The 27,328-nt window shown below is 44.6% G+C and overlaps 1 protein-coding gene across 1 annotated transcript in view; it reads left to right on the top strand.

Moving 5' to 3' along the window:
• Positions 1 to 24,408, top strand: part of TIPARP (TCDD inducible poly(ADP-ribose) polymerase) — a 28,546-nt gene extending 4,138 nt beyond the window's left edge. The window contains exons 3-6 of the mRNA XM_063131469.1: positions 18,664 to 18,832; positions 20,392 to 20,573; positions 22,778 to 23,047; positions 23,835 to 24,408. Of these exons, the coding sequence (XP_062987539.1) occupies positions 18,664 to 18,832; positions 20,392 to 20,573; positions 22,778 to 23,047; positions 23,835 to 24,282 (1,069 nt within the window). The 3' untranslated portion in view covers positions 24,283 to 24,408. The remainder of the gene's footprint in view (positions 1 to 18,663; positions 18,833 to 20,391; positions 20,574 to 22,777; positions 23,048 to 23,834) is intronic.
• The last annotated feature ends 2,920 nt before the right edge of the window (positions 24,409 to 27,328 follow it).

Here is a 27,328-nt window from a genome sequence, read left to right as displayed (position 1 = left end):
GATGGAGTGAAACAAAAGTGGGCATAGAGCAATTTTAATGAATCTAAGAACCACTGTCTCAAAAGCATGTATATGTTCATAGTCTCTCTTCCTGTGTAGTGTTTTTAATGTACTGAATGTCTGCCTTCAGTGAGGGCTTTCCCTCGTTCAGTTTGAGGGTCCATGTGACCTCAAACCACTTGGGATGTTCACATATCAGTTCAACAGGCATTTCTTAAAAAACAAAACAAACTATATAAAAAATCATCTAACTGAGGGTGGTGGAAACAGGATGGTGCTGATTGATAAAACCATTCAAGTTTTTCTTTTGGGCCTAATCTACACTAAGCAGGATATTGCACTATGAAAGCGGTATGTAAAAGGCAGGAGCCACACCAAGCAGGATATAGCACTATGAAAGCAGTATATGGTATGTATCAATGGGCCCCAACAGTTGTCATTGCACTTCAGTACTGCTATAAAGTAGTGGTGTGGCTCCTGCCTTTCATATACCGCTTTCATAGCGCAATATCCTGGTCTCTGTTGATCGGTTGTGATAACCTGTTTAGAAAGTGCTGCTGACAAAACCATCCAGACTGAAGTCAGATGGTTGGTTTAATGAGAGTTGGGGGTTAAATGGCCCATGTACATATTTCACCTAGAAGCTGTTTCCGCAGGATATACAGTCATTTTTTCTTTCCAGATGAGATGTGGTGATCAGAGTGAACAACTCTGAGTGAGTGCAGTGGATCTTTGAGGGGACCTAAAAAGGGATGTGCTACCATATTGTCAAGACCGTCCCATAACATCTGTAACACGTTCAGCACTTGTATCAGCCGCCAAACCAACCCAAAAGACGTGTATTTAAATACCCCTGGGAGCAGCCATTTGAGACTGGCTAGCATGAGAGTATTTTGGAAACAGAATATAAACATTGCTCAGATTCTTCCCTTTTATGCCAGTTGCTGCGTAGAATGGCAGAAAATGTCAGCATACCAGTTGTCCATATCTCGCACAGCTGAAAGTAACGTGGAATGTCTCTTTCTAGCCAGTCTCCGAAGGATGCCAAGAGAAACCCCTTGAAGCTAAGCAAGTGTTTTAATAAGCTTGAGCTCCGTTTTTTCAAATGCATCTCTTCTCTGCTGCTGTCCTCCTGTTAAGATGGCATTGCTTCATGTTTTGATTACTGCACATGTTCAGGCTCCTGGGCTCTTGTGCAGAGCTGACAGTTTGCTGGATTTGACCTATCTGCTTGCGGTGCGTTGGAGGAACTGTGCCATTTAGGTTGTCCTGACATTTCAGCAAATAAAATACCTATTGTGCACTTCAGAGTGTTGATCAGTCAACTGCAGCAAGCCAGTGGCGGTGGGTGGGGTGGGGTGGGGTGGGGTGAACAGGTTCTGCAGACATTCCGCCCTAGCCCAGGGCATCCTGCCATAGGAAGCAGCTGTGCTGCATGGCTCAAAAGTTTGTGCCTTCATATATGACGTCACAAGGATTCTGGGACATACCGTTGGGGTTGCACACTGCCTCATTGGCACCCTTAAAACCATTGTTGCCACGAGCATTTGCTTGAGTTGCTAGTGCAGTTGAGCTGGTCTGGCAGGCACGGCTCGGAATTCCAGACTCCCGCACGTGCTGCTGAACAAAAGTAGCAAAGGAAATCCTATAGTACTTCTGCTAATGACGGAGGAGCAAACAGTGGGTTTTAAGTTGCAACAGTGAAGCATCTGAAGATGGGAGCAAGGAGGCATATCTAATAGCAGGAACAGCTGTGTGGTTGAACAGTTGCCTGGGGATGTTATGGAATTCCTCTCTCTGTGGCATTAAGGAGGAGGGATGGACATCTATTGGGGATGGTTTGGGTCTGAGGAACCTATGAACGAGCGTATTGTAAATTTCCTCTCCCTGGTCACAAGGCTTCCAATCCTGCAGTAAGTGGTTCAAATAGCATTTTTGTTAGGGATTGAGAAATCCGTCTCTTTAAACCATGCTCCAGAACTTTCCATTTGAAATCCAGAAGTGGGAGAAGGAACCATTCTAAAATCTGTCTGCTGTTCTGACCACAGCCTAGCTCTGGTCAGTTTCTTTCCAGGCTCAATTCAAGATGCTGGTGTTGAGCTTTTAGAGCTCCCCGTGGCTTGGGACCTGTGTACCTTAAGAACCACCTTCCTCCCTAAGTCCCTCCTTGCATGCTCTGGTCATCTGAGCACCCAGGAAGCTAAGCATGCAGCCAGATGGTGTAGAACAGTGGTCTTCCACTGGTGGGTTGCGGCACAGCTGTTGCTGCCACGTTGGGCATGGAGAAAACTGTGCAAGTGGGCTCCATGTTGCAGTTTGGGAGTCCAAGGTGGATCCTGGGTCTGGATCAGCTGAAGACCAGTGGTTTGGAGTAAGCCTACAGAACATCCCCTTCCAGATATCCCTCACCATTGGCTGCGCTGGCTGGGACTGATGGGAGTTGCAGTTCAGCGACATCTAGATGGCCCCCCGTTTCCCAGTCCTAGTCTAGAGCCTTCTTTGTAGTGCACCCACTGTATGGAATGCTCTGCCAATAGAGATGCATCAGGCACGCACAGTACTGCTTTAGGCAGCCTCTAAAAACTTGGCACTCTAGGAAAGTGTTCAAACTTTTAATAGCTCTTGGGCATTTTTTTAGCCTTTATGGTTAACCACTGCACTTGCAACCTGTTCATTGTTTGTTAACGTGGTTTGTTGTTGTTTTTAAAAAAGATGGTTTTAAATATTTCTGGTTTTGTGTATTTTCTCCTTTGAGTTCCCACTCAGGCCTTAGCTAGATGTGGCAAAATCCCGGGGCGATCCCTGGGATCATCCCCATGTGTCCACATGAAGCACAAGGGATCCTGGGATCAAGGAGGGATGATCCCTCCCTTGCCCCGGGATCTTGCCCTACACTTTAGGCCTGCTTTTTCCGTGGTCTCAGGATGATTCAGAGACCATGGAACATGTGGGCGGGCATTGCAGGTTGTCCCGGGTCCTTGTGAGGAGACAGGACCCGCACATGGGGCGCAGAGCTCCTCAGGAGCTCTGTGCCCGTCGGGGAAGGGGAAATTAAGTTTAAATTAAGAAAAAACCCTTCCTGCGCATGAGTGTTCATGCACTCTTCTTTTTTTTTAAAAAAAGGGCGGGCCGTGACGTCCTCACCTTCTGACGTCATCGCGTGCCGTGTTTAAACAGAGGGGGAGATCTCACGATAAAAATATTGCGAGATCTTCACCCTTTCTTCCCACTAGACCACTAGGTCTAGATGAGGCCTCAGAGAAATAGATAGGAGTATAAGCTTTTAAAATAATCAGAATAGATAGTTGGCTCTTTCCTGCAAGGAAACATCTGGCGCTCATCTTCTGAGTTTCATAGGAGAGCTCATTCTGCATCAAAGTAGAGTGACTTCAAAACCTCTCACCTCAAAAAGAAATGTTTTAGATTTATTTCTATTCCAACAGGTGTAAATCATCACTCTCACCTCGTTTTAGGCAATTGGACCATTGCTTCAGAGGTTGTCAATACGTAGACAGTATTCTCATGCAAAGAAAAGCATGACCACCACATGTAGCGTGTGTGTGTGTGTGTGTGTGTGTGCGCGCGCGTGCGCGTGCGTGTGCGTGTGTGTGCAGCCAATCATGGCTTCGCATCACATGTCCTTCCACAAATATAGCAGTGATGTGTGTTCATTGTGCATGAGAAGGGGAACTCTTCAATATAGGCAAAAGCACGATAGCTAAATGCAGTTCTTTGTGTAGCAGTTATTTCTCATAGGAAAACCGGAATAATTAAAGGAGATTGCACTTACTGATATTATCTCAGTTCTATATAATTTTGCAACTTCATTTAAAAAATACCTGTCTTAGAACCTGGACTTTGTTACTAGTTAAAAAGTATCTTGCCGGTATTACTGCCAAAACATCTCCATAAAATTCAGATGGAACTTGGTCGCTGATCATACTGTGCAAAACATAGTCCGTTTCTTTTTTTATTTGTTTTAGATGATGTACATAGTGTTTAGGTCAGCTCATACTAAGAGAGGAGCTCCTTCAGGTATTTCAGTAGATCAGCAAGGATTTTTAACTCTCAGTTCATCAATATCAGCAACAAAATGAATCCCCCCTCCCACATCATACTGCTGAAACAAAGGCAATTGGGTACAATCTGGTAGATTTTTGTGTGGAAGGACTGACTTCTGTTACCTCCTGGTACTCAAAACAAATCCCTTTGCTCAGAATTCTTAATCTGTTGCACCTAAGTCTATGTCTATGTCTGTTGCACCGGGATCTGGGGATTCTAGTAAAAAAAAAAAGGGGGGGGGGAGATCCTGCAGATCTGAAATCCGCCCACCCCTGCTCTGCACCACACCAGTTCTGATTTTCCAGTAATGGAAAGAGGCTTCCAAATAAGTGATAGAGATTGGCATAAGAAGAGCCATGCTAGATCAGATCAAGGGTCCATCCAGTCCAATATTGTGTTCACAAAGTGGCCTATCATCTACCTGTGAGAAACCCAACAAGTAGGATATAAGTGCAATAGCACCCTTTTGCTCACTGGTATACATCAGCATAGTGCCTCCAATACTGGAGCAAAGTAGCAGATAGCGATCAGAACCTAGGCCCAGTTTGCACATAATGACAATGTTTTGTTTTTCTAAATAAGAGCCTTAAGACGCTGATCTCTTCATCCCTCTAAATAAGAACTCAAGCCTTTTTTCCTATTTACTAGGGCTGTGCACACACACCCGAACCGCTTCGGATCCCGATCCGGACCTTCCAGATTGGGCCCGAACCGGTTCGGGTTGATCTGGACCTCCCCCGATCCACTCCAGAACCGGGCTTTGGAGGTCCGGACGGAGCAGAGCACACCCCTACTTACACAGAGCTGCTGGCACTCAGGTAAGCTGGCAATGCAAGCAGCCTAATTAAGCCAAGCCATGTTGCATAATTGCTAGAGTTCATAAAAGCAGTCAAGTTTTAAAGCAAACCTGGAGGTGATTGGTTTTTTTAGCTCAATTTGGAGAAACATTTGTATGTCAAATTACATACTGCAGGAATAACCCCCAAGGGGCACGTCTTCCCCGGCATGTGTCCTTCCTTGTGTAAAATGAGAGGCCTGAAGTGTCCCCTTCCTTTTTACTTGGGAGCGACAGATGCCAGGTTCGTCTGCCTAAAGTCTTTTGCCAAAACGTTCCCCCTTCCAACATTGTCTTCCTTTCTCCCAGCAGTGAAGTTGCAAGGGGTCAGGGTGGGATTTTGGTAACCTTTGCAGCGAGTCCTGCAAGGTTGCTCCATTTACTTTGGTCATGATACTGCTCCCCAGTGCTTCTCTGGCTTAGCACGATGGGAACCTGGTCTAGCCCAGTCCTGTTGTCTCTCCCTCTCTCTCTTTCTCCCTGGGTGCTTTCCCTTTAAACAGAAGGCCTTGACCGTTGCTGGCCTACTGAGTTTCAAAGGGGCAGCCTCTTTGGGGGCAACCTCCTCCTCCTTCTTCCTCACCCTGCAGCTCACCAGACCACATAATAACCCTTTTCATGTACCTAAAGTTGACTTCTTCTGGCCTAAACAGTTTTGGAACTCTGAATTTTGGAGTCCAATGCAAGTCTCTTCTGGTGTGTGCTTGTGGTTGCTGCAAACTGACTTTCCCTGGTCTCCTCAGACAGCTCCGTGTATCCTGGCAACTCAGTGCGGACAGCGCTGTCTCTGAATCTGGCTGCTGTGAGTCGCTTGAGCTTATTTGCGAGCCGCCCTAGTTCACATGGTTACTACCCTTATTTGGCTAAAACTATTAATCTCTTTTGGTCAGCTTGGCGTTAGGGGCCTGTCTTCTGAAGCTTGCATGCAACAAGGAAATATCTGTCTCAGCACTTCTGAGGATCCGAGGAAGGCAAGCTGAAACCAGCCTCTGGTGGTTCCCAGCAGGGGGTGGTTGCTTGTTTCTCCTTTTGTTTTGAATACAGCTTACATGGCACAGTGACCCATCATTGCTCTCTGTGTCCATAATATCGTCATTGTTCAGTGCTTCAGGCGAGTTCATGGTTCTGGGCCATTGGTTCAACCAGGGACTAAAGAATGATGTGGCCTACCAGTGACTCCTATATTCCAATAATTCTTCCTCATTAAATCCCCGTGCATGTTCTGAAGTATGTGTGCGTTTACGTTTTGGTGGAACCTCCCTCTCCTCCCTTAAATTCAAGACTGCATTTCTTTTTCTTTTTGGTATCAAGCCGGGGCTGGTGTCCAGGGTAGGTAATACTGGGCACCTCCCAAGGCCCACACCAGTTCAGGGGGCCTGCTGCTGATACGTGAAGATTCCTGGTTCTGCTGCTGCTTCTTATTGTCACTGTCTATCCAGCTGTCCTCTCCAAGCATACAAGCAACAGGAGCAGCAAGACTGAGGAGATGGAGAAGAAAGTACCCTCTGCATACTTTGTGTGCATGCTTTGGGCAGTTTATTTATTTATTACATTTACATCCCTCAAGGAACCCAAGGCAGCTTACACAGTCTTCCTCCTCTCCATGTTATCCTCACAACAACAATCCTGTGAGGTAGGTTAGGCTGAGAGTCAGTGACTGGCCCAAAATCACCCAGTGAGCTTCATGGTTGAGTAGGGACTAGAGCCCAGAACTCTCAAATCCCAGTCCCAACACCCTAACCCCTACCCCATATTGGCAGTTGTGCTGGTGATGGTTGTGAGGAGGTGGGTCCAAAACATGGAGCTGGGACTACATACACTATATGGCTGTCTGTGCGCTCTTGTACGCCTTCCACTCATTTCTATGGGGTTGTTACAGAAGCTTCTGCTTTTTAAAAAATTGTGCCCTCTACCATCTTAATTCGTTTGGGCACAGACGGCTTCAATTGCTGCACTTTGGCTGCATTTTGACATTCTTTCGCAGTCTGTGTAGCTCACCTAGCTACGCAAGGTATAGGACCTTCAGGCTGCAATCCTATGCACATTTACCTTGGAAGTAAGCCTCTTTGAACACAGTGGGGACTTGCGTTTGAGTAAAACTTGCGTCGCTTGCCCCATCAGGTGTTATTTACAAGTTTCGTAATCCTCAAAAAATAGCTAGTTAACGTGGTTCTTCAAATGCCACGTGCCGTTAGCATATCTAGCTTGAGAGTTTAGGTTGAGAAATTCTGGGTTAATTCTCAGTGACGAACATGATCAGTAGGGGTCTGCCCCTCTGCCTTTCATCTAAAGCCTCCATATCAACAAGGATATTCCTCTGCAATCTGGATGGGCCATTCTACCGTCTATGGAATCTTGCGCTCAGTTCTGCTGAATATGTATGCCCAGTGCCATATAAATCATTCTTCCCTGTTGCATTGGAACAGGAAGTTCAAAGGTTTTGTACTAATCAGCTTTTCAAAACTGAATGTAGTAATTACATTCCTGGCACCATAAAAGAGTGCATAAAACCACTCCTGTTGAGACAGTGAGTTAGCTATTTTAGCGGCAGGTGTCCTGATGGCTTCTTTGAAAAAACATTCTTGTGCATAATGGAATTTTATTTGTATTTTCATTTGCATCTGCTTCACAATATGGTCAGTGTCAGGCTGCTGTGACTGAAACTGGTGCTGTCTTTTCCTTGCTTTCCAATATAGATTAGTAGAAAATACTAGAACTTCTGATGGGGGAGGAGGATATATTTTGCATTAAAAAAAGAAGAAGTGCATATAGATTTAGGGTGTTTTTGTTATGTTTTGAAGTCTGCAAGTTCTCTTACTCCCAGCGCCCTCCTGGATTTCAGAGTTTGGCTTTGCTTTAAAAGTTATAACTAGTGATCTTTACAGCTGTTGCAGTGAAGGAGATAACCTGCTATGAATAAAAACAGATGAATCCAACTTCAGACTTGTAACTCCTGGGATGTTTCTTAGAATTCACTCAGCTGTGTGCTTTGGGGGAGGGGGGAAATAAAGGATCTAAAGCAAGGATCTAAAGAAGTAAGACATGAATGATTGCTGATGTTTGGTGTTATGTGTTTGAGCAAATTCTTGGTTCTCCCCTCTCCCCTCTCCCTCGTGTGCTGCATTTACATATGAAACAAAACTAAGGGCTTTTATCTATACTAGATTCTATACAGATCGAGGCAAGTTGAAAGGCACATGGAGGGGTGGGTGGTGGAATAACTGTCAACAGTCTCCTATTTACTCCTGTTACTATGCAGATAAGATTTGGGAAGCAGCTGTCACCTGGCTTCAGGTCTAGGTCAGCCTGTTCTTTGTGTACTGGCAATAAAAGTGTGCCATTCTAACAGGAAAAGGCACTAGAGGTATATCCAGCTACCTGGTTTAATCCTTTATAAATAGTTGTTTCAAGAAGTCTCGGTGGGCATTTTACAACTGCTGCTGCTGCTTCTTTGTCAGTGTCTTGCCGTCCAATCTAAGGGCGAAATGAGATGGGCTGGCAGCAGTTCTGTGTTTTCAGATATGAATCTGCCCCAGTTGCATAGGAAGGTCTGTCTCTATGGGAGACAGCAAGAGGCAGGCACGAGTGAGAGGTTTCTTACCCTCTCCATGTAGAGTCGCTTCAAGAACTGAAGCTTGGCTTGGGAAACAAGTACGTGGGCAATAAGAACGTAAGGAGAGCCATGCTGGTTCAGACTAAGAGCCATCTAATCTAGCATTCTGCTCATCCAGTGGCCAACCATCCACCCACTGGAAACCCACAAGCAGAACATGAGTGCAACAGCACTCTCCCTCCCATGTTCCCCATCTGATATTGGATGTAGTGTATAACCATCAGGACAAGTAGTCATTGACAGCCTTCTTTTCTAGGCACTAAAGCCACGGCATGATGGGGATGAGGGTTCTGAACTCCTCACTCCATGCAAACAGTTTACTGTTTCTATTTCTCTCTCTCTGTTTCTCGTTTTTCCAGTCTTTAAGGGCAGATCATCCCCAACTTTGAGAAAAACATGGGCATTAGAACTTGAACTCAATTTTGTTCATGTTTCTCCAAATACATGCATTTTGTACATCATTTTGCCTAATATACAGATGTTGTGCAAGCAGTTTTCCTAATCTAATGCAATTTTGAATGTTACTCTCACTAATACGGATTTTTGGGTGTACTTTTCCTTAATATGCAATTTCCTGTACACATTTTTTGATTAGAGAGCTCCATTGCAAAGTTGGGAAACGTGCACATTTCAAAGGATAACTGAGTTTTAGTTCTCATAGTGGTTAGAAAATGCAAAGTTAGCTTCAGTTCGTGAATTCAACAAACTTCTCCCCATCTTTACTCTCAGCTGTGACATTTAGGGATCTGGGCTGGGCTTCTTTTGTCTTCTGCCACAGTGAATCTGGAGGAGGCCTCGGCTCTGTATCAGATTCTGTGCTCCACAGAATATTCACCTATTGTGTGTGGTGACCGTTGTGAAGCTCAAACAGGGTTCTGTACCAAAGCACTTATGAAGGTGAACTTGACTGTTGAAATCTGGACAGGAACAGCTAGCAGAAGGAGCCAATTGCAAGTCGGGAGATCTGGGTTCTAGCCCCCACTCGGCCGTGGAAACCCACTGGGTGACTTTGAGCCAGTCACAAACTCTCAGCCCAACCCACCTCACAGGGTTGTTGTTGTGATGATAAAGTGGAGAGGAGGAGGATTATGTACTCCGCCTTGGGTTCCTTGCAGGAAAAAGGCGGGATATAAATGCAATAATAAATAAATAAATAAATATAAAAGTAGGAGATGTAAATAATCTACCTACACTTGGATTTGAATGATTAAAATTTAGTCCTATGCCCATGTGTGTGTGTCCATGAAGTCTTGATGGTGGAAACCTTACTGAACCCTCCCCCATAAGAACTAGAAACTTTCTTTTTAAAAAAAAGAAAAGGGAAAAAAGAAAAAAAACCTGAGTACAGCATCAAATTCTGTGCTTTTTCTGGACTTGAGTAAAAGAGCAAAATTTTTCATAAAGCTTTCTTTTTTTGGAAAGTACAGGATAACAATGAAGACAATACAGGTGTTTGAGTCCTTAGATTTGTGAATATTGATGATAGGTTTGGAGCCATCCTATTATAACAAAGCCTTGGCTCTATTTATAGCTGTCCTGCAACACCTGTATGGCTTTAAAAACTGGTTATTTAGTTTTAAAACAGCTCTTACTTGGGTGGGTGGTTCTGGGTTTCTCCAAAGAAACTTGTTCCTTAAGCTGTTACGACTACTGGCTTCTTATAGAAGCATAGCAATATTTAAGTATTATTTTGGCTTTCTTGTGATCTTAAAATATCACGCAAGGGTGAGGAACTCCATTTTGTCCACTCTATTGCAGAACTGCTTTTCCATTGGCCCACTCCTGCTGCAGGGGGAACTTTATACATTTCCTTGGCTAGCACACAATCTTGGCAGGTGTGTTACTGATGAAGTCTGCTTCTTACTTCACACAGCAGATTGTTTGGCGTGCTGCCTAGTGTCTTCCCAGTGTCCTGGAAGCGAGAACTAACTTTAAACCATTCCTCCTCTTCTTCAAAATCCCTATCGCATGAAAAGTTCACAGCTAGGAATTGCACGAGGTGAGAAATCTGCTTGTATTGCGGATCTACATAGTTACTGTTGCTAGGCCGTAGAGGGTGAGGCGAAAGCGGAACAAAGGCCTTTGTCAACCAGTTTCCAAGAGTGATTAAGCAAAAGCTCACTATATGTGGTGTTCCCCCACCCTCTTCCTTCCAAACTGCAGTCTGTTTACTGGGCATGCAACTGCTTGGCCACTGCCGGTGAATCAGTGCACAGTCACTGAAGTGAGAGATCCGTTGTCAGACTGTAAATGATAGAGCACGGTGCCGTCCTGTCCTGAGTCAAGTGCATTCTGGCCAGCAGACTGTGGTTAATATTCTCCATGCAAAACATTCATGTGATGGTGGACTGATTCCTGCAGTCTGCCCTGACTTGGCGTAGTTATGGGCCGTCTTTTTAGCAAAACATGAATGAGTACAAGCTTTGAATCCCCATCCTTACCCTCATGTGCAGCTAGGAGTACATTTGATGGGGCTAGTTTGTACGTAACGACAACCCAGAGTACAGGTTGAATCCTGGGTTGTCGTTACATGCAAACCTGCACTATGGTTTATCTGTGGGTTGTTAATAATACTTTGCATCAGTATTGTACTTTTCTGAGTAGTCAAACTACTATTCACACATTCTCAATCCTTGAAATACTCCTGTGAGGTAGGCTATATTGTAGTGAAGTGAGCCTGAGAGAGCCAAAACCTACCCACCAAGTTGGTTTATGGCCAAGCTGACACTAGGATCCCGGTACTTCTTCACACAGTGCATAGTTAAATTATGGAACTCACTACCACAAGATGTAATGATGGCCACCAATTTGGATGGCTTTAAAAGGGGGTTGGATAAATTCCTGGAGGCGAAGGCTATCAATGGCTACTAGCCCTAATGGTTGTGTGCTATCTCCAGTATACGAAGCAGTAAGCCTGTGTGCACCAGTTGCTGGGGAACATGGGTGGGTAGGTGCTGTTGCACCATGTCCTGCTTGTTCATCCCTGGCTGATGGCTGGTTGGCCACTGTGTGAACAGAGTGCTGGACTAGATGGACCCTTGGTCTGATCCAGCAGGGCCCTTCTGATGTTCTTATATTCTTATGCTAAAGAAGTGGCTACTTCTGGCAATGACAGGATGGTATAGATTATGGAGAAGAGAAGCCTGCATAACCAAAATCTCTCTATATACACACACTATGTATGTATGGAGCCTACTTTATGCAAATTGCTTTGAATCAATTTAGATGCTTTGAGCAACCTAGTTTCCAATTGGCTGTGCGTGCGTGTCTCTGTGTGTGATAGCATGAATCTGCTTCTTTCCCTTTTTTTACTTCCCAGTTGAACGTTGTGAGAAGAAAAGACTACCCCAAGTCCTAATCCGTATTTGCTCACTCATATATTGACATTACTTAACGCATTACTGGTTTTAAATCTTACTTTTCCCCACTCCCCACCTCCCTCCCTCCCTCCCTCCCCCACCTAGCAAATGCCCACCGTGTCATGGGCTCATTCTAAAATGTCTGAGCAACTTCTGCTGTCTTAAAGAGCTACTGCTGCTGCTTCACTGCAAGTCAGCTGCAGGGGTAAAGTGGAGGGGCGGGAGGGGGGGGTGGTTCGTCTTAATAATGTGTCAGTTTTATTTATAGATGCCGAAGATTACAGATGGCAGATTGCAACTTCTGGTGGCAGTTTTAAAGTGAGCTAGTGAACTTTAGCACAAATTGTTTCATCTCTGCTTAAACAAAGCAAGATAATTTCTTCCAGCAGCATTGTCTTTCTTTGAAGGAGAAACTGGATCCATCAGAGAAACTGGATCCGTCCGGGCTAGAGAAAGCCCAGCTGTTAATGTAGAGGTCCGCATGGCCCGCCTTTTTTTCTTTCTTTTTTTGCAGCTGCTCTGACAAACCCCTTATTGTTGGGCCCTGTTAATTGATGTATCACTGTATTTCAGAGATGGGTTTTAACACTTGGTGTGCATCTTCCCTGCCTCCAAAGATTTCCTTTTTGAGCGCATGGACGATCCTCCTCTCCCACCCCGCCTGAGTCCCTTGGTTAGCCTTTAGACTTGTAACCTTAAGAGTTCGGCTGAAAGCTTGTTTATGCATAGATAACACTGACTAAAGCAAATGCCTGTTGAGAACTGCAGGAGAAACGAAGAGCTCAGCCCCCTCCATCTTGTTTGCAGCTTGAGCATCCTGGTTTCCAAAATACGGGTTTTGTATTGAACTGTTGACTTTTCCAATTTGTTAGAACAGCTAGTAGTCTGTTAGACTTATTAGATTGTAAGCCTATGCGGCAGGGTCTTGCTATTTACTGTGTAATCTGTACAGCACCATGTACATTGATGGTGCTATATAAATAAATAAATAATAATAATAATAGTCCTGCGTTCTAAAGAAGCTGTTTCCAACACTATAACTGTGTTTTAAAGTTGACAATGAGGAAATTGAACTAGTCAAGAATCAGCAATACCTTGGCACAGTTATTGAATAAAATGGAGACAATGGTCGAGAAATTAAAAGAAGGTTAGGATTGGGAAGGGCGGCCATGAGAGATTTGGGGGAAATCCTTAAAAGTAAAGATATAACATTGGAAACCAAAGTCAGGATTATTCAGACCATGGCATTTCCGATCTCCATGTATGGATGAGAAAGTTGGACAATGAAAAAAGTGGATAGGAGGAAGATCAACTCATTTGAAATGTGGTTTGGGAGAAGAGTTTTGCGACTACTGTGGACTGTGAAAAAGACAAATAAGTGGGTTCTAGAACGAATTAAGCCAGAACTCTCACTAGAAGTGAAAATGTTGAAGTTGAGGCAATCATACCTTTTTTGTCGCCCCATCAACTTTACTCCCCCACCCCACCGAGCATGGAAGTGGCTTTCTCAGGGATGCTTCTAGAACGTATGTCATTCTCATACAGATTGTGAAAAGAATCCCCAAATATGCAGATCAGTTTTTGACCCCAACTATATCAAGCCCTGCACCCATCTAAAACTTGGTAGCTTCATCCACTCAGAAGTGCTATGATTCCTCCACATTTCATTCAATTCTGTTTGATTTCCCAAATGATATGCAGTGGGGGGAGCACGACGCTTAAAATTTCCAGAAGTGAGGTACGGAGGCAGTCTGTGCTGAGTCATGCTCGTCCTCTAATCGCTGAAGTGGGGTCTGGCAGACGAAATTATTTCATACACTTTCCTGCAGGAACTCCTGAAAGATGGGATTGTAGAGGAGCACCCAAAGTGGTTAAGGCATTCTGTATAATATCATGAGATGATAAACCTCATATTTTTGTTCAACCCACGCTCCTCTCCTCCCACCACCCCAGGGATTTGAAGCATAAATTGCCAAGGATACAATATAAACTGCAATTGTTCCCTTGAAATGTGCCAGTGAATCAATATGTATGGAGTCTCACTAATGCAGTTGTCAGATTAAATTCCTGAATGCCCCATTCAAGATGCAGTGGGCTTATAGAATATGAAGTCTTCAGATATTTCTCTATCTATGCCCAGCTGCCAATAAATGGGACAATAAAATCTTGATACTTTATTTTTTAATGTTCCAAACTGCTTTATTGGGGCCGTGAACACTTCATATTGAAGGTAGAATAGACGTAATCTTATAAAGGCAGAGATCTAATAATGCCATAACAGTTACCTGGTGGAATATGCTACTCTGAAGTGTTCTCTTTAATAATAAATTCTTATGAATTGAGTGGCTGGGTATTGTAAAAGTACCTTTGTAGGGATACTAGAAATGTATTATATTTTTATCTCACCCTTCCCCCCCATGGAGCTCAGGCTACTCTTCAGACTGTGCCCTAGCAAAAACTGTCTCCTGTTCCTGTATTTATGATATACAATCATGCATGCTTGTAAACAACTGGTCAAATGGTTTCCTATGGAGAGTAGGTATTGTCTTCAGGTGACCAGGCCAGGCCAGTCTTGTTCTTCTAGTTTAGAGAAGAAGAGACTTTGATGTGGTCTAGTAGAAAGGGGGGTTTGAAGATGAGGAGGGAGGGAGTGTTTGAAAAGAAAATTCATCTGTGGAATTATTTCCAAAGCTGAAATAACTATCTCATGATGGAATCTTCCTCACTGCATTCCTTCCGACACTCAAATATCTGTTTTAATTTAAACATGAACTGCTTCTACTCACTTTGGAAGAGCACCTATGCTGGCCAACTCTCCTGTGACTCAAGCCAGTGTGAGTGCAATGAACTCAAGCAATTTTGGGGTTTATAGGCACAGATGTGCCTGATAGGAGGAACATAGATGCGAGTTGACTGGGCAGTGGTGTTGGGGAAGTGACTTCATAGCCGATTATAATTGAGAGCCAAAACGATCAAATGCTTTAGAGGAGGGGATTCATGATCCACAGGACCCCAAAGGCCTAAATTCTGCCCCCCCCCAATAGGTGCCCCAGCCTCCTGCCACTGAATTTCATGTTCGATGATCCTGATCCAGATCACTCTTGCCCCACTGTTGCTAACAATGAGGAAAGAGCGATCTGGGTCAAGGTTGCTTATGTGTATGTATCCGGGCGCTCTCCATGTTTTTGAAGGCTCATAGGGAAGACAGCCTCAATGGCCCCCTTCTCAACGCCATTGTCACCAGCTTCTTTTGCTTGCCATTCTCCTCTTTGGCATCATCGTTACCACTTGCTCGCTTGGCAGGCAGAGAGACAGGTAGGCAGTGGCGTCAGCTGCCGCTCCTCCTCATCACCACCACCACCATCGTTGTCTGGGCCATAGTGAGAGGCAGGTGAACCATCAGGTTGCAGTGGTGAAGAGGAGGAACATCCTTCCCCTTGCCTGGGTCTTCAGCAGGGTGGGAATGAGAGGCAGATGCACCTGGGCTCCATTTATGGAATGCCATCTCCAAGAAGGCTCGGCTAGTACCTACACTGTTACCATTTCTGCCCCAGCAAGGACCTTCCTTTTTTTTCCAAGGCATTATTTCACAGTTTAGATGTTCTTATATATTGTATATTCCTGTGCTGCTTGGTGGGTTTTTTAAAATTTTATTTTTCTTCTTCTACCTTTTATGTAATCAGTCCAGATAATATTTGTTGTTGGATAAATTAAAAATATAATGAATAAAATTGTGAATAGTTGCATCCTGCATTGTAGATCCTGCATGAAGCACACTGTTGGACTAAATTTAGTAGGTAAATGGTCTCCAAATCCCTTCTTTTCTATAAAAATCTATCCTATAACTGTAATTCGGGTTTTAGAAACTGAGCAAACACCCACTGATGGATTATTTAATAGACCAGCTCATAGAAGCAAAATCTTAAACTGGACTAGGACTGTAAAGTTGCCATAGGCTGTGAGAAATAACATCATGGACCCAGTGACCTATATTCCTTGGAAACCTCTACTTTCAACTGTCAAGTACAAAACTGATATGAAACGCTGTTTAAACAATTGGATGAGATTTGTTCCGCGCAAATCTGCAAGTGACCTGGTATGGCTTGTATTTCTCAACACTTGAAATTAAACCAAACTAAAAGTATGCTTGGGAGTGTTCTTTCACCAAACCAGCACGGAAGCTACATTCTGTTCCTAAACTACCTGGAGATTCCTATGTATTTAATGCTGTGTCTGGACTCTTCAAATAGCATGCATAAAATTGCATGTTAAAGGGAAATGGTTGTGTGTGTTTGGGGGTGGGGGTTGTCTAGAAATGGGTCAGGGAAGTCATCGACGGTGGCTTAAATCCTGTAACTGGGGGAGATCAGCAGCCCTTCTTGAACCAGCAGCTTCCTTTTCCTGCACAGGTGATGAAGATAAGGGTGTTAAAAGAAAGCAAGCGAAATGGCAACAGAGGCATTGTGCCTAATCTAGAAATATTTGCACTTCCCGTTTTGCAAAAGACCACTCTTGCAAAAGAGATCCTTTCTAGTAGGGTTAAGTTGTCACATCGGACATTTGCTTCCTGGGAAGTGAGGCTGACCAGCACTTTTGGATTACACATTAATGTGTGGTGACCTGCTATGGCCCGATGGTTTCTGGCTGGTGTGCGTGCGCACGCGCACACACACACACACAAAGTGCTCTCAATTCATCTTGTGTCACCACACAAATGGATTTCAAAGGTTGTCTTTCTGGAGCACTGTGTTTCTTTGCTAGGGCCTCTGCATTTGCACATCTGATGAACTAGGCTGTTGAGTAGAAAAGCTCATGCCAATTACACTCAAAGGTGCCATAACACTTGCTCCAGGTGGTATTTTTGGTAAGGATCCCTCCCTCCCTCCCCTTTTTGTTCTCTCTCTTCTCTTCCAGGAGTAGTAGAATCCCTGGATTGTACAAGCTGTAACTGATCCATGCTGGATCAGACCAAGGATCCATCTAGTCCAACATTTGGTTCACACAGTGGCCAACCAGCTTTTGACTACGAACCCACAAGCAGGACATGAATGCAATAGCACCCTCCCACCCATGTTCCCCAGCAACTGGAATAGATAGGCTTACTGTCTCTGATATTGGTGGTAGCGTATAACTATCAGGATTAATACCATTGATAGCCTCCTCCAGGAATTTATATAACCCCCTTTTAAAGCCATCCAAATTGGTGGCCGTCACTACATCTTGTGGAGCTAGTTCCGTGCTTTTGCTCTGCATTGTGTAAAAAATGTACATCCTTTTAACTGTCCTGAATCTCCCACTAATCAGCTTCATGGGATGACCCTGGGTTATATATATAGAGCGAGAGAGATGGCTCCCTTTCTTTTATGCTCACACTGCTGCTGTTTTCCGGAATAGCCAGCTTTCAAAGTCCTTTTGCATGCTCCTGACCTCCCTTACTAAAGCTGGGAAGATCAATGACTACCGTGGTCCCAAGGAATGGCTTCATTGCCGGGATCTAGCGTGCATCCTGGACCCTGCTTCCGTCTTGCAAAAGAAAGCTAGCCTGTTAACCCTTTGCTATTCTCCCCTCTCTAAATGACAGCATCATAAATAGCTTGGAGAATTTTATTCACTCACATGGGTGGGGATGAAAGGTTTGCACGCTGGGTTCCTGTCTGATTAGAGCACCTTGATGTTTTCTTTTTGCCTCTGACTGATAACTAAGTAATCACAACAGCAGTTAAGTGTCTCAGCAGACTTGCCACATGACTGTAGTGCGAGGAAGATGGTGATGTAGCATTAGATTAGACTGTGCATCAGAACTGATGGGCCAGAGTCTGTTAACCTAGGACCGTTCTTAGTGGTGTACCATCTCTGTTTCAACAGGGGTGGGGGTGAGATTCTCTCCACTGCTCTTTAGGACCAACAGCCCATGGAATGGAACAAGGCTAATTCTACACAGCTTTGATCATGTTGCATTCTTTGCTGTAGTCTAGCCTGTGTTCCTTCCTCCCAGTGATTTACGTTTGGATTTTTTTTGTCTCCCTTGGTACCCAAAACCTGTTCAGTTTCAAGGGCCAAACTAAACATGTTAGATTTGTGAGAGGCAATTGACAGGCACTTGATTCATTAAAACCATGTTCTTCATTAAGATGTAAATGGCTGCCGTGTGACGCGGGGGAAAGCAGGATTGGGGAGGTTAACTCTTCCCTTGCATACACCGTATTCCAGTCTGAAAATGTTGCTCATGCACAGGTCCCCTCACAAGGCTAATAGCAGTTCCTCGAGGGAGGTGGCAGCTTCCATCATGATTGTGTTGTGGGAAGAAAGGGATAAACCATGCAGGCCAGATCCTGTGTGTGCCTCTCTCTCTCTCTCTCTCTGTCTCTCTGTCTCTCTCTCTCTCACACACACACCCTACCTAACACGTTTTCAAAACTTCCAACGATAAAGAGCTTCACACACTTAGGACGCAATCCTACGCATGTTTAGACAGAAAAAAGTCCTACAACTCCCAACATGCTCCAACCAGCATAGGTTTGTTTAGGACTATTTTCTGTCTAAATATGCATAGGATTGCGTCCTAAATCTTCCTTCCCTTGTAATTACTCTGTAGGGATTTTTGCTACTCAACAGTTGAAATTGAAGGCAATAACGTTAATCTGATGACAAACTCGGGTGCAATTGTTGTTGCTGTGAGTTTACTGTCACATTTAGTTTGGCTCAGTCTGCAGAAGGCAGAGTTGCTATACTTGGTACTGCTGACATGTTATAACGAAACTGAATTGTCTTGTCGTTTTTTCTTTTGTCCCCAGTGGTCACGATTTTTTAGTAGACTTGAATACTTTGACGTTTTACGACACAACGGAATTCGACCAGTTGAGGAGGCTGTCTACACCTGTGTGCACAAGTGCCAACTCCAACTACTACACAATCTGGAAATACTTCTGCAGGGACCACTTTGGCTGGAGAGAATACTCGGAGGTATTTTTCCCACCTTCAGAAAATAATGTTGGGAAGTTTGGGCATGGGAAACCTAAGCTCCGCTTTATGATGAAGCCAACTCTGTTGTCATGGTAGTGGTGCTGTAAATCAGCCTAATCTACTTTTGCAAGATGATGGCAAGGATAAATGAAAAGTTTTTAAGTGCATTGTACTTTGAAAGGTGCTTTAGAGAAACCAGGAGCTTCCATAATTCATGAAAATGAATATATGCTCAATTGTACCTGAGTGGTGGAGAACTTGCTTTGCATAAGGTCTCAGTTTCAATCTCTGAAGCCCTATGAGGAGAGGCTGAAATAACTGGGTATTTTTCACCTTAAGAAGAGAAGACTGTGGGGGAGTCATGTTAGCACTCTTCATGTACTTAAAAGTTTGTCACACAGAGGAGGGCCAGGATCTCTTCTCGATCATCCCAGAGTGCAGGACATGGAATAATGGGCTCAGGTTACAGGAAGCCAGATTCCAACTGGACATCAGGAAAAACTTCCTGACTGTTAGAGCAGTACGACAGTGGAACCAATTGCTTAGGGAGGTCTTGAGCTCTCCAACACTAGAGGCATTCAAGAGGCAGCTGGAGTGCCATCTGTCAGGGATGCTTAAAGGTGGATTCCTGCATTGAATAGGGGGTTGGATTCGCTGGCCTTATAGGCCCCTTCCCACGCTACTATTCTATGATCTCCAGGTAACGGTAGGAAATAATCCCACCTGAAACCCTGGGGAGCTGCTGCCAGTCAGTATCATCAATACTGGGCTAGATGGACCAAGAGTGGGACTCAGTATAAGGCAGATTCCTGTTTCAATCCTCTTTGACCATAAGGAAATGTATACATCTGCTGCTGTATATGTAGAAGCCTTTTAGATTAGTCTGGTTATTTCAGATTAGTCTAAAAACATCACCCTGCTGTATCTTGCTGCAGGTCACGTGCACCTTTCAGCTCTGCGTGTTTCTCTTCCCTTCGTCCCTTTCTGTTTTTCCTTGTCTCTTGGACTTCTCCACTCCAGCCTTCCTCTTATTCTTCTGGGTCACTCCCAACTCCCCTATCCTGCTTCTCTCGGTCTGATAACCTTTTCAGACCTCTTCTGCCTCCTTTCTTAGATCTCTGCTTCTTCCATCTTTCGTTCCCTAGACCCTTTGACCTGCCGCTCCATGAAATCAGGGTAGCTTAACCAATCATTGCCAGAGGCTTCATCACAAAATCCCTTTTGTGTACAGCACAGATAGGTACTGGGTGAATAGATTATAGCAAAACTCTTTGAAAAACATTGACCAAGGCTAAACAACTAATATTTGTGAAAGACTTAAATATGTGCATATCCTCTCCAGCATTCACAAGCCGAGGACTGGAAAGGCCTCTTAATTTAATCAGTTTTTGGTCATTCGTGCCAACATTCATATGCAAATCATAATGTTGCAGGATTAAAGTAAGAATGCCTATTTGAAGTAGTATCCGTATTTGTATAGGACACCATTCTCTGAGAAAGCATTTTAAAATGGAAGTCTATTTGCATTGGTCAACTGGATTTTTCTTGTTTTGAAACAGCCTGTTGTACGATTGATAGAAGAAGCCAACTGTCGAGGTCTGGCAGAAGTTCGATTTGTTACATGGCACAACCGTTATATCTTGAACATTAAAGATGGCTTCCAGCAAAATGCATGCGTTCGAAGAGAAATAAAGAGAAGACCACTCTTCCGCTCCTGTGTGATCCTCATGCCATTCTTGCAGTAAGTCAATGGGGTCTTTGGTAGGGGATTGGGGGTGGGTCCTAAGTCATGACCGTGGGGTGGCAAAAGATGTGTGAGCACCTCTTCTCTGTGCTAAAGTACCGAGTTTATAAAATTCAGTCGTGCTGGATCAGACCATCTTTGTCCATCTAGTCCAGCATTCCGCTCACACAGTGACCAACCAGCTTCCCACAGGAAACCCACAAGTAGGACATGAGTACGAGAGTTCTTGACCTATCCATATGTTAATGAGTTACTTGTTTGTATGAACATTTGTATTTCTGCCCTTCTGGAGCTTACACGTCACTTAGGGAGGCTAGCAACAATTAAAACCAGTCCTAAGTTGATTACTGCTCTTGTTCCTAATTGTGTTGCTCTGTCAAGTTCTGTCACTGGAAGTAGTGTTTTTTTTTAATTTTGTACTGCACTCTATTTATATTTTATTTATTACATTTATATACCGCCCCCCAGCCGAAGCTCTCTGGGCGGTTTACAACAATTAAAAATAGTAAACATTAAAAGTATACAAAAAATTTTAAAACATAAGAACAGTATAAAAACAACAACAGTATCCATTTAAAAACAACAATTCTGGGGTCCATTAAAAACAAACTTAACGTTATTAAATGCTGCTTAAAATGCCTGGGAGAAGAGAAAGGTCTTGACCTGGCGCCGAAAAGATAACAACGTTGGCGCCAGGCGAGCCTTATCGGGAAGATCATTCCACAGTCAGGGGGCAACCACTGAGAAGGCCCTCTCCCTTGTTGCCATCCTCCGAGCTTCCCTCGGAGTAGGCACTCGGAGGAGGACCTTAGATGTTGAGCGCAGTGTATGGGTAGGTTCATGTCAGGAGAGGCGTTCCATCAGGTATTGTGGTTCCAAGCCATGTAGGCTTTTTAGGTTAAAACCAGCACCTTGAATTGGATTCTATCTTGACAGACTTTGTCTTAATATCTTTAATAGCAGCAATACAATAAAATTATCCCAACCCCCTAGAAAATAATATAATCAAATTATTCAGGTGCATCACTGTTGTGATGAAGAGGAAATTTCACCAGGTTCTCCATACATACAAATGACACCTGCTGAAATTCCCTTTTCCATACAACTGTTAAAGATACAGGAGCCCTGGCCTCCTTTTCATATGGTCACCCTAGGCAAATGGTTAGTGAGCATGTTTAAACTGTGGTAATGTAGCCACCTTGTTTAGGAATGGTTAGGGTAAGTCATGGTTCACACGACATGCGAAGCCACTATGTTTAGCTCAAAATGCTTAACCACTGTGGCTTAGCGTGTCGTCTGAACACGGTCATAATTTAAAGCCCAATAGTTGAGGAGGGTGGCAGGCAGGTGGAAGATAGACTTTCCCTCTGTACTCAATTGCAGTGAGTTCCAGTTTAAAGGTAACTTCCTTATGAGAGGGGAATCACACGGGCTTTACTGAACTCGCTGGTACTGAAGCAAAGAGCCATAAATGCTTAAATCAACCCCAAGGAAAATTCATTTCAGTTGTAAAGAGCATTGATTTGTGGCCTCTCCTGCAAACAGTTTACTTTCCACTTGCAAGATCAGGTGGCCCTGATCCTAAACGATGGTGCCAGTTTTCCATGACTTGGCAAGCCTGCCTGACCACTTGAAACATGCTGGTGCAGTAAACCTTTGTGGGGGTTTGCATGTTCGGGCCGATAGCATCAGTTGTTTTGAGCCACCCTCCATCATCGCCTCTCTTACCTTGACGATTTGCATGGGGTGATAACCACCGAGGGCCAGTGTGGGGAGCAGCTGGGCAATCATTTTAAAGGTACAGGAGCCCCCTTGGCTACAAACATGGCCACCAATACAGCTTCCAAAGAGGCTGACCCCCATTAGTGTGTGCAGTTGGTACTTCAAATGATGGCCATTCATTAGAAAGGAGTAGCTATGTAAATCTGTTACAGCAGGTGTGTTGTAGGTCTGTTACAGCCCTTTACATTTTAATTCTTTTTGTCTTCAACAGTTATAAAAAGCTGCCCCGTTCCATTTTAGGGGGTAGAAAGGCGGGGCACAAATCAAATAAATTAACAAAGATGCAATCCGAAACCAAGGTGTTGTTACTAATTAGGCCCACAAGTCACATAGTAAACAATACTGCTCTAAATAAATGCTTACTAAGATTTATTTCTGTTGTCCTATTGATCCCTTCTCTTAATTTCTCCCCACGCCAGGACTCTTGGCGGCAGTCCCACGGCGCCGACGACCGAGTCCATCGCCTCGCAGGTCTTATCCCCGACTTCTGTTACCTCTCCAAACTTCTATCCTGAAACTTGGATTAACATGGATCCGGCTCAGGACTTCATTCAAGTGCCTGTTTCAAAGGAAGACAAAAGCTACCGAACCATTTATAATCTCTTCCATAAGACTGTGCCAGAGACCAAATACCGGATTTTGAAAATACTGCGAGTTCAAAACCAGTTTTTGTGGGAGAAATACAAGAGGTGAGCCACCATTTTGTGACTCTCCTTGCCTTTTTAATCTTGTGACTTCCTGCTTTTGCGGGTGACTGGGAAATGATGGGGACCAGTTGTGAAATGTTGTTTTATTACTAACGCAAGGGATGGGCCTCAACCAATCTCCTGATCTTAAAAATGAGCAGCTATTTTGCCAACTCATATACCTAATCTGAAACTCCATTTGAGGAAGCTTATGTCTTGTGCCAGGTCTTGTCATTGGAAATACTGGCATAAGCTGAGAACATCCTCTCAAACAGGGTTGGGCAACTTGTTGCCGTAGGCCTGCTTTTCCTGTGGTCCTTGGCAAGCACGATCTGTCCCTTCTCAGGGTGTTTGCTGGGCGGGAAAGAGAAAGGGAGAGAAGGGGTGTGGTGTTAATATGGTAGAACTTTCTGATATTCCAGTCCCCCCCCCCCCTTTCAGTCTGAAATGGTAGATCCCAGCAACAGAAGCCAGGTTTCTGCTCTTGCACTGACCTCTCAGTCCCGCTCTGGGATCCTTTAGATGGGAAGCTTAAATATATTCTCAGGGCTTTACCATTCACCTATCCGGTAAACATATGAGGAATTTTGCAATGCTGCTGTTACTCCATCCTATGATTAGGTCTGGATTGTATCATCAATATGTCCTTCAGGCATTAAATACACAGCCAGAGCAAAGAAGGGATTTGTGGGGCAGGGCAGGAGATTGGTCCAGTGCTGTTCAACCATCTCGGGCTCCAACAACTGCCGCCTGTGCTCATGTCTTAAGTATGTTTTCTTTTCACTTCCAGAAAAAAGGAATACATGTCTAAAAAAATGACAGGACTAGACAGAATCACGAATGAAAGACACTTGTTTCACGGGACCTCGGAGGACGTCGTGGATGGGATCTGCAAGCACAACTTTGACCCTCGGGTGTGCGGGAAACATGCCACCATGTTCGGGCAAGGCAGCTACTTTGCCCGCAAAGCCAGCTACTCGCATAACTTCTCCAAGCGCTCGCCCAAAGGGATCCATTACATGTTCCTGGCTAAAGTACTGACGGGAAAGTACACGGTGGGCAACCACACCATGAGGAGGCCTCCCCCAGTGAATCCCACTAGCATCACCAGTGACCTCTACGACTCCTGTGTGGACAACTACTTTGAGCCCCAGATCTTTGTCATCTTTAACGACGACCAGAGCTATCCCTATTTTGTTATCCAGTATGAAGAAGTTAGCAACACTGTCTTGATCTGAAAGATATATTTCCTGTCGATAAGTTATTGTTTGTAACCAACTTTAACCTGATATTTGTAGAATGGACCCCTTTGTTGGGGAAGGGAAAAACCCAATTGTGGAACTTTTAATAAAGATACGGGGGGTGGGGGGGATAAAAAAAAAATTGGAACTCCAGAAAAGACCAATTGTGCATTTGCTATTTTCCATGCAAACTGTAAATATTTTTCCATTGTTTATAGTTGAGAGAGAAAGGAAAAAAAAAACTCTGTGCCTTTTGTTATAAACACTATTTATGTTAGTAAAGTTAATGTTTTAAACAAAACCTTAATCATGTGATCCAATGTTGTCACAAACTTTTGTCGTCTGGCTTGCATGGAGGGCTTCCAGTTCTAGGGCTGCCAACTTTTTACCAACCTTTGCTCCTGCGTTTTGAACAGCTGTTTGATCTACAGGCACTGGACCCCATGTCATGGAACACTCCATCTGCAGATTTTAAGCAGGCAAAGTTGCTGTTCAAAACTCAAGAGCAGCCCAGGCCAGTGTGTTCTGGTCAGTTGGCCACTTTACTTCATTTGGTTCCGCACAAGACCAAAGAGGCAGATCTTGGTAGCTCGGGGGACGAACTCCCTTGCTGCAAAACGGCATTTCCATAGTGAGCCAAGCTCAGATGTGAGGGTTTGACCACTTCTCTTTATCTGCTTCCCTGCAGTTGGGCTCCAAGCCCCTGCTCCTGTCTACCGCTTCCTAACAGAGAGATTCTCAGATTTGAATTTAGCTGTGGCTGCAAGCGCGGGCCGCAATCGGTGTTGTGTGGGTTGGGAAACTTTCACAACTGTGTTCGTAACAATGGATGTCAGTTGCAAATACAATCTTAGGCAAGCCGGGCACTTTTGAAGTTGCAGATGAGTGGTTGTCCACATACCATGCACTGTTCTTCAGGTTAATGTTTTTGAGAATGAACTGTTCGGTCCCTCTCTTTTTATTAAATGTAAACCATTTCAGGGAGGTGTGTGCTCTTGGGCTAGAATTTTTTTAAGTATCCCAATACAACAGCCTTCCTCAAGCTGGCTGGGGCATTCTGGGAGTTGTAGTCCAACACATCTGGAGCGCCCCAGGTTGAGGGAGGCTGCAATACAACGTTCTACATAATACAGCATTTAAAGGAGCCACACTCTGGTCTCTGGGAGAGCATCCCCAGGACAATGGGGAGTTTTGGAGTTCTCCCTTCAAGGCTGTAGACACTGCTACGACCTCGGGAGGAGAAATCCGAATGAGGAATTTTTTTTTTACCACCCTACTCCTTGGCAGCCCTGCAGAAAGAATTGCGGCAGCTTTCTCACCTGGGGTTGGAGCCCTGATCTCAGGTGAGGATGCAAAGGAGGGGGCAGGGAGGGGAGGGGCCGAAGATCCACAGCAACCAGGAGCCTTCTAACTCCAACCCTGCAACTCCACAAAATGCTTTGAATTGCAAGAGAAAGGAAGAGGCAGAGAGGTGAAGGTTGCTTCCATCACTCCTTCTGCTCTGCTGGGCATCTTCTGGAAGAGCGTTGGATAGTCGGAGCACTCCAACACTGGAGCCTTCTTTGGAAAGCATGGGCTTGCTCTGATTCCCACCCACCCACCCCCAATATTTCAAATCAAACTCTTGTGATGTATTGGGAGAAAAAACACACAGAGATGCTTTGTATACTAAATCGATGGCCATAGCTAGACAAGGCGATATCCCGGGGCGATCCACGGGATTGTCCCTATGCATCTACATGCCGCACAGGGGATCCCGGGAGCAGGGAGGCACGAGCACTCATGCGCTCCTCTCCTTTAAGGAATAAAATGGAGGGTGCAACGTCCTCTCCCTCTGAGGTCGTCGTGCACCGTGTGTAAACAGCGGAGATCTCGCAATAGAAATACCGCGAGATCTTCACTCCTCCATCGTGCTAGACCTAGGTCTAGCTGAGGCCCAAGTAATAAACATGCTGAGTTAGATCACTCTGGCAGCTCTAGAGTCAAAAGCATCAGAACATTTTCTGATGCAAACTGAGAATGTTCTGATGCAAATGATCCTTATTTGCTTAGGAGAACTTTCTGGAAAACTTCCCTAATTCATTTTCTTTTCTTTTCTGAAAAACCCACATCACTGGCCACAGTACTGTCTTCTCCATACAAGTCTCTGCTGGCAACGTTTGAGAAACGGTGTCCTCTTGTAATGTGCTGTGGATGAGGCAATCAAAGGAACAAGGTGGGGAATTGCAGTTCCTTCTGTGTAGAGCACTCAGCAGAAAGAGGAAGAGACGTGATTCCTTTAAGGCGCTGAGGTTCCATCCTGACTACTGCCACTCTTCCTCTTAACTTCTGAATGCAGTCTTGGGTTCGCATAAGTGGAAGCGGTGGCGTCGGAGAGCCAAAGGCAATAAAAACACAGCACGTAGTAGAACTATGGAATTCACCAGTATGTAGCGATGGCCACCAATTCGGATGGCTTTAAAAGTGGGTTGGACAAATTCCTGGAGGAGAAAGCTATCTATGGCCACTAGTCCTGATAGCTATACGCTACCTCCAGCAGCAGAAACAGTAAGCCTACATACACCAGTTGCTGGGGAACATGGGCGGAAGGGTGCTGTTGCACTCGTGTCCTGCGCATGGGTTCCTGGTCAACACCTTGTTGGCTACTGCGTGAACAGAGCGCTGGACTAGATGGACCCTTGGTGTGATCCAGGAGGCCTCTTAAAATCAGGTGCTCTGAAAGAAGGCAATAGAAGTGTTTGGTTTTTTCTTTTCCTCCTCTAGGGCCTGGAAGTTCTTAAATGCTAGCATGCAAAAGTAGGCTGTGGATTCAAAAAGTCCAATTTCAGGCTAGGTGGGGGGCTTCTTGAGCATCACCAATAGAGAATCCAGCAATGAGGAAGTCGCTGTATGCCTTACTTGCAAGAGGCATATACCTCTTTCTGATGTCTGTTGTCCGCCTATCACTGGGAGCTTTGGAAAGAGCTTATTTATTTATTTATTTGTTTGTTTGTTTATTACATTTCTATACCGCCCAATAGCCAGAGCTCTCTGGGCGGTTCAC

Source organism: Elgaria multicarinata, chromosome 8 (genome assembly GCF_023053635.1).
Source record: "Elgaria multicarinata webbii isolate HBS135686 ecotype San Diego chromosome 8, rElgMul1.1.pri, whole genome shotgun sequence".
Classification (NCBI taxonomy): Eukaryota; Metazoa; Chordata; class Lepidosauria; order Squamata; family Anguidae; genus Elgaria; species Elgaria multicarinata.
This window is presented reverse-complemented; position numbering and strand designations above follow the sequence as displayed.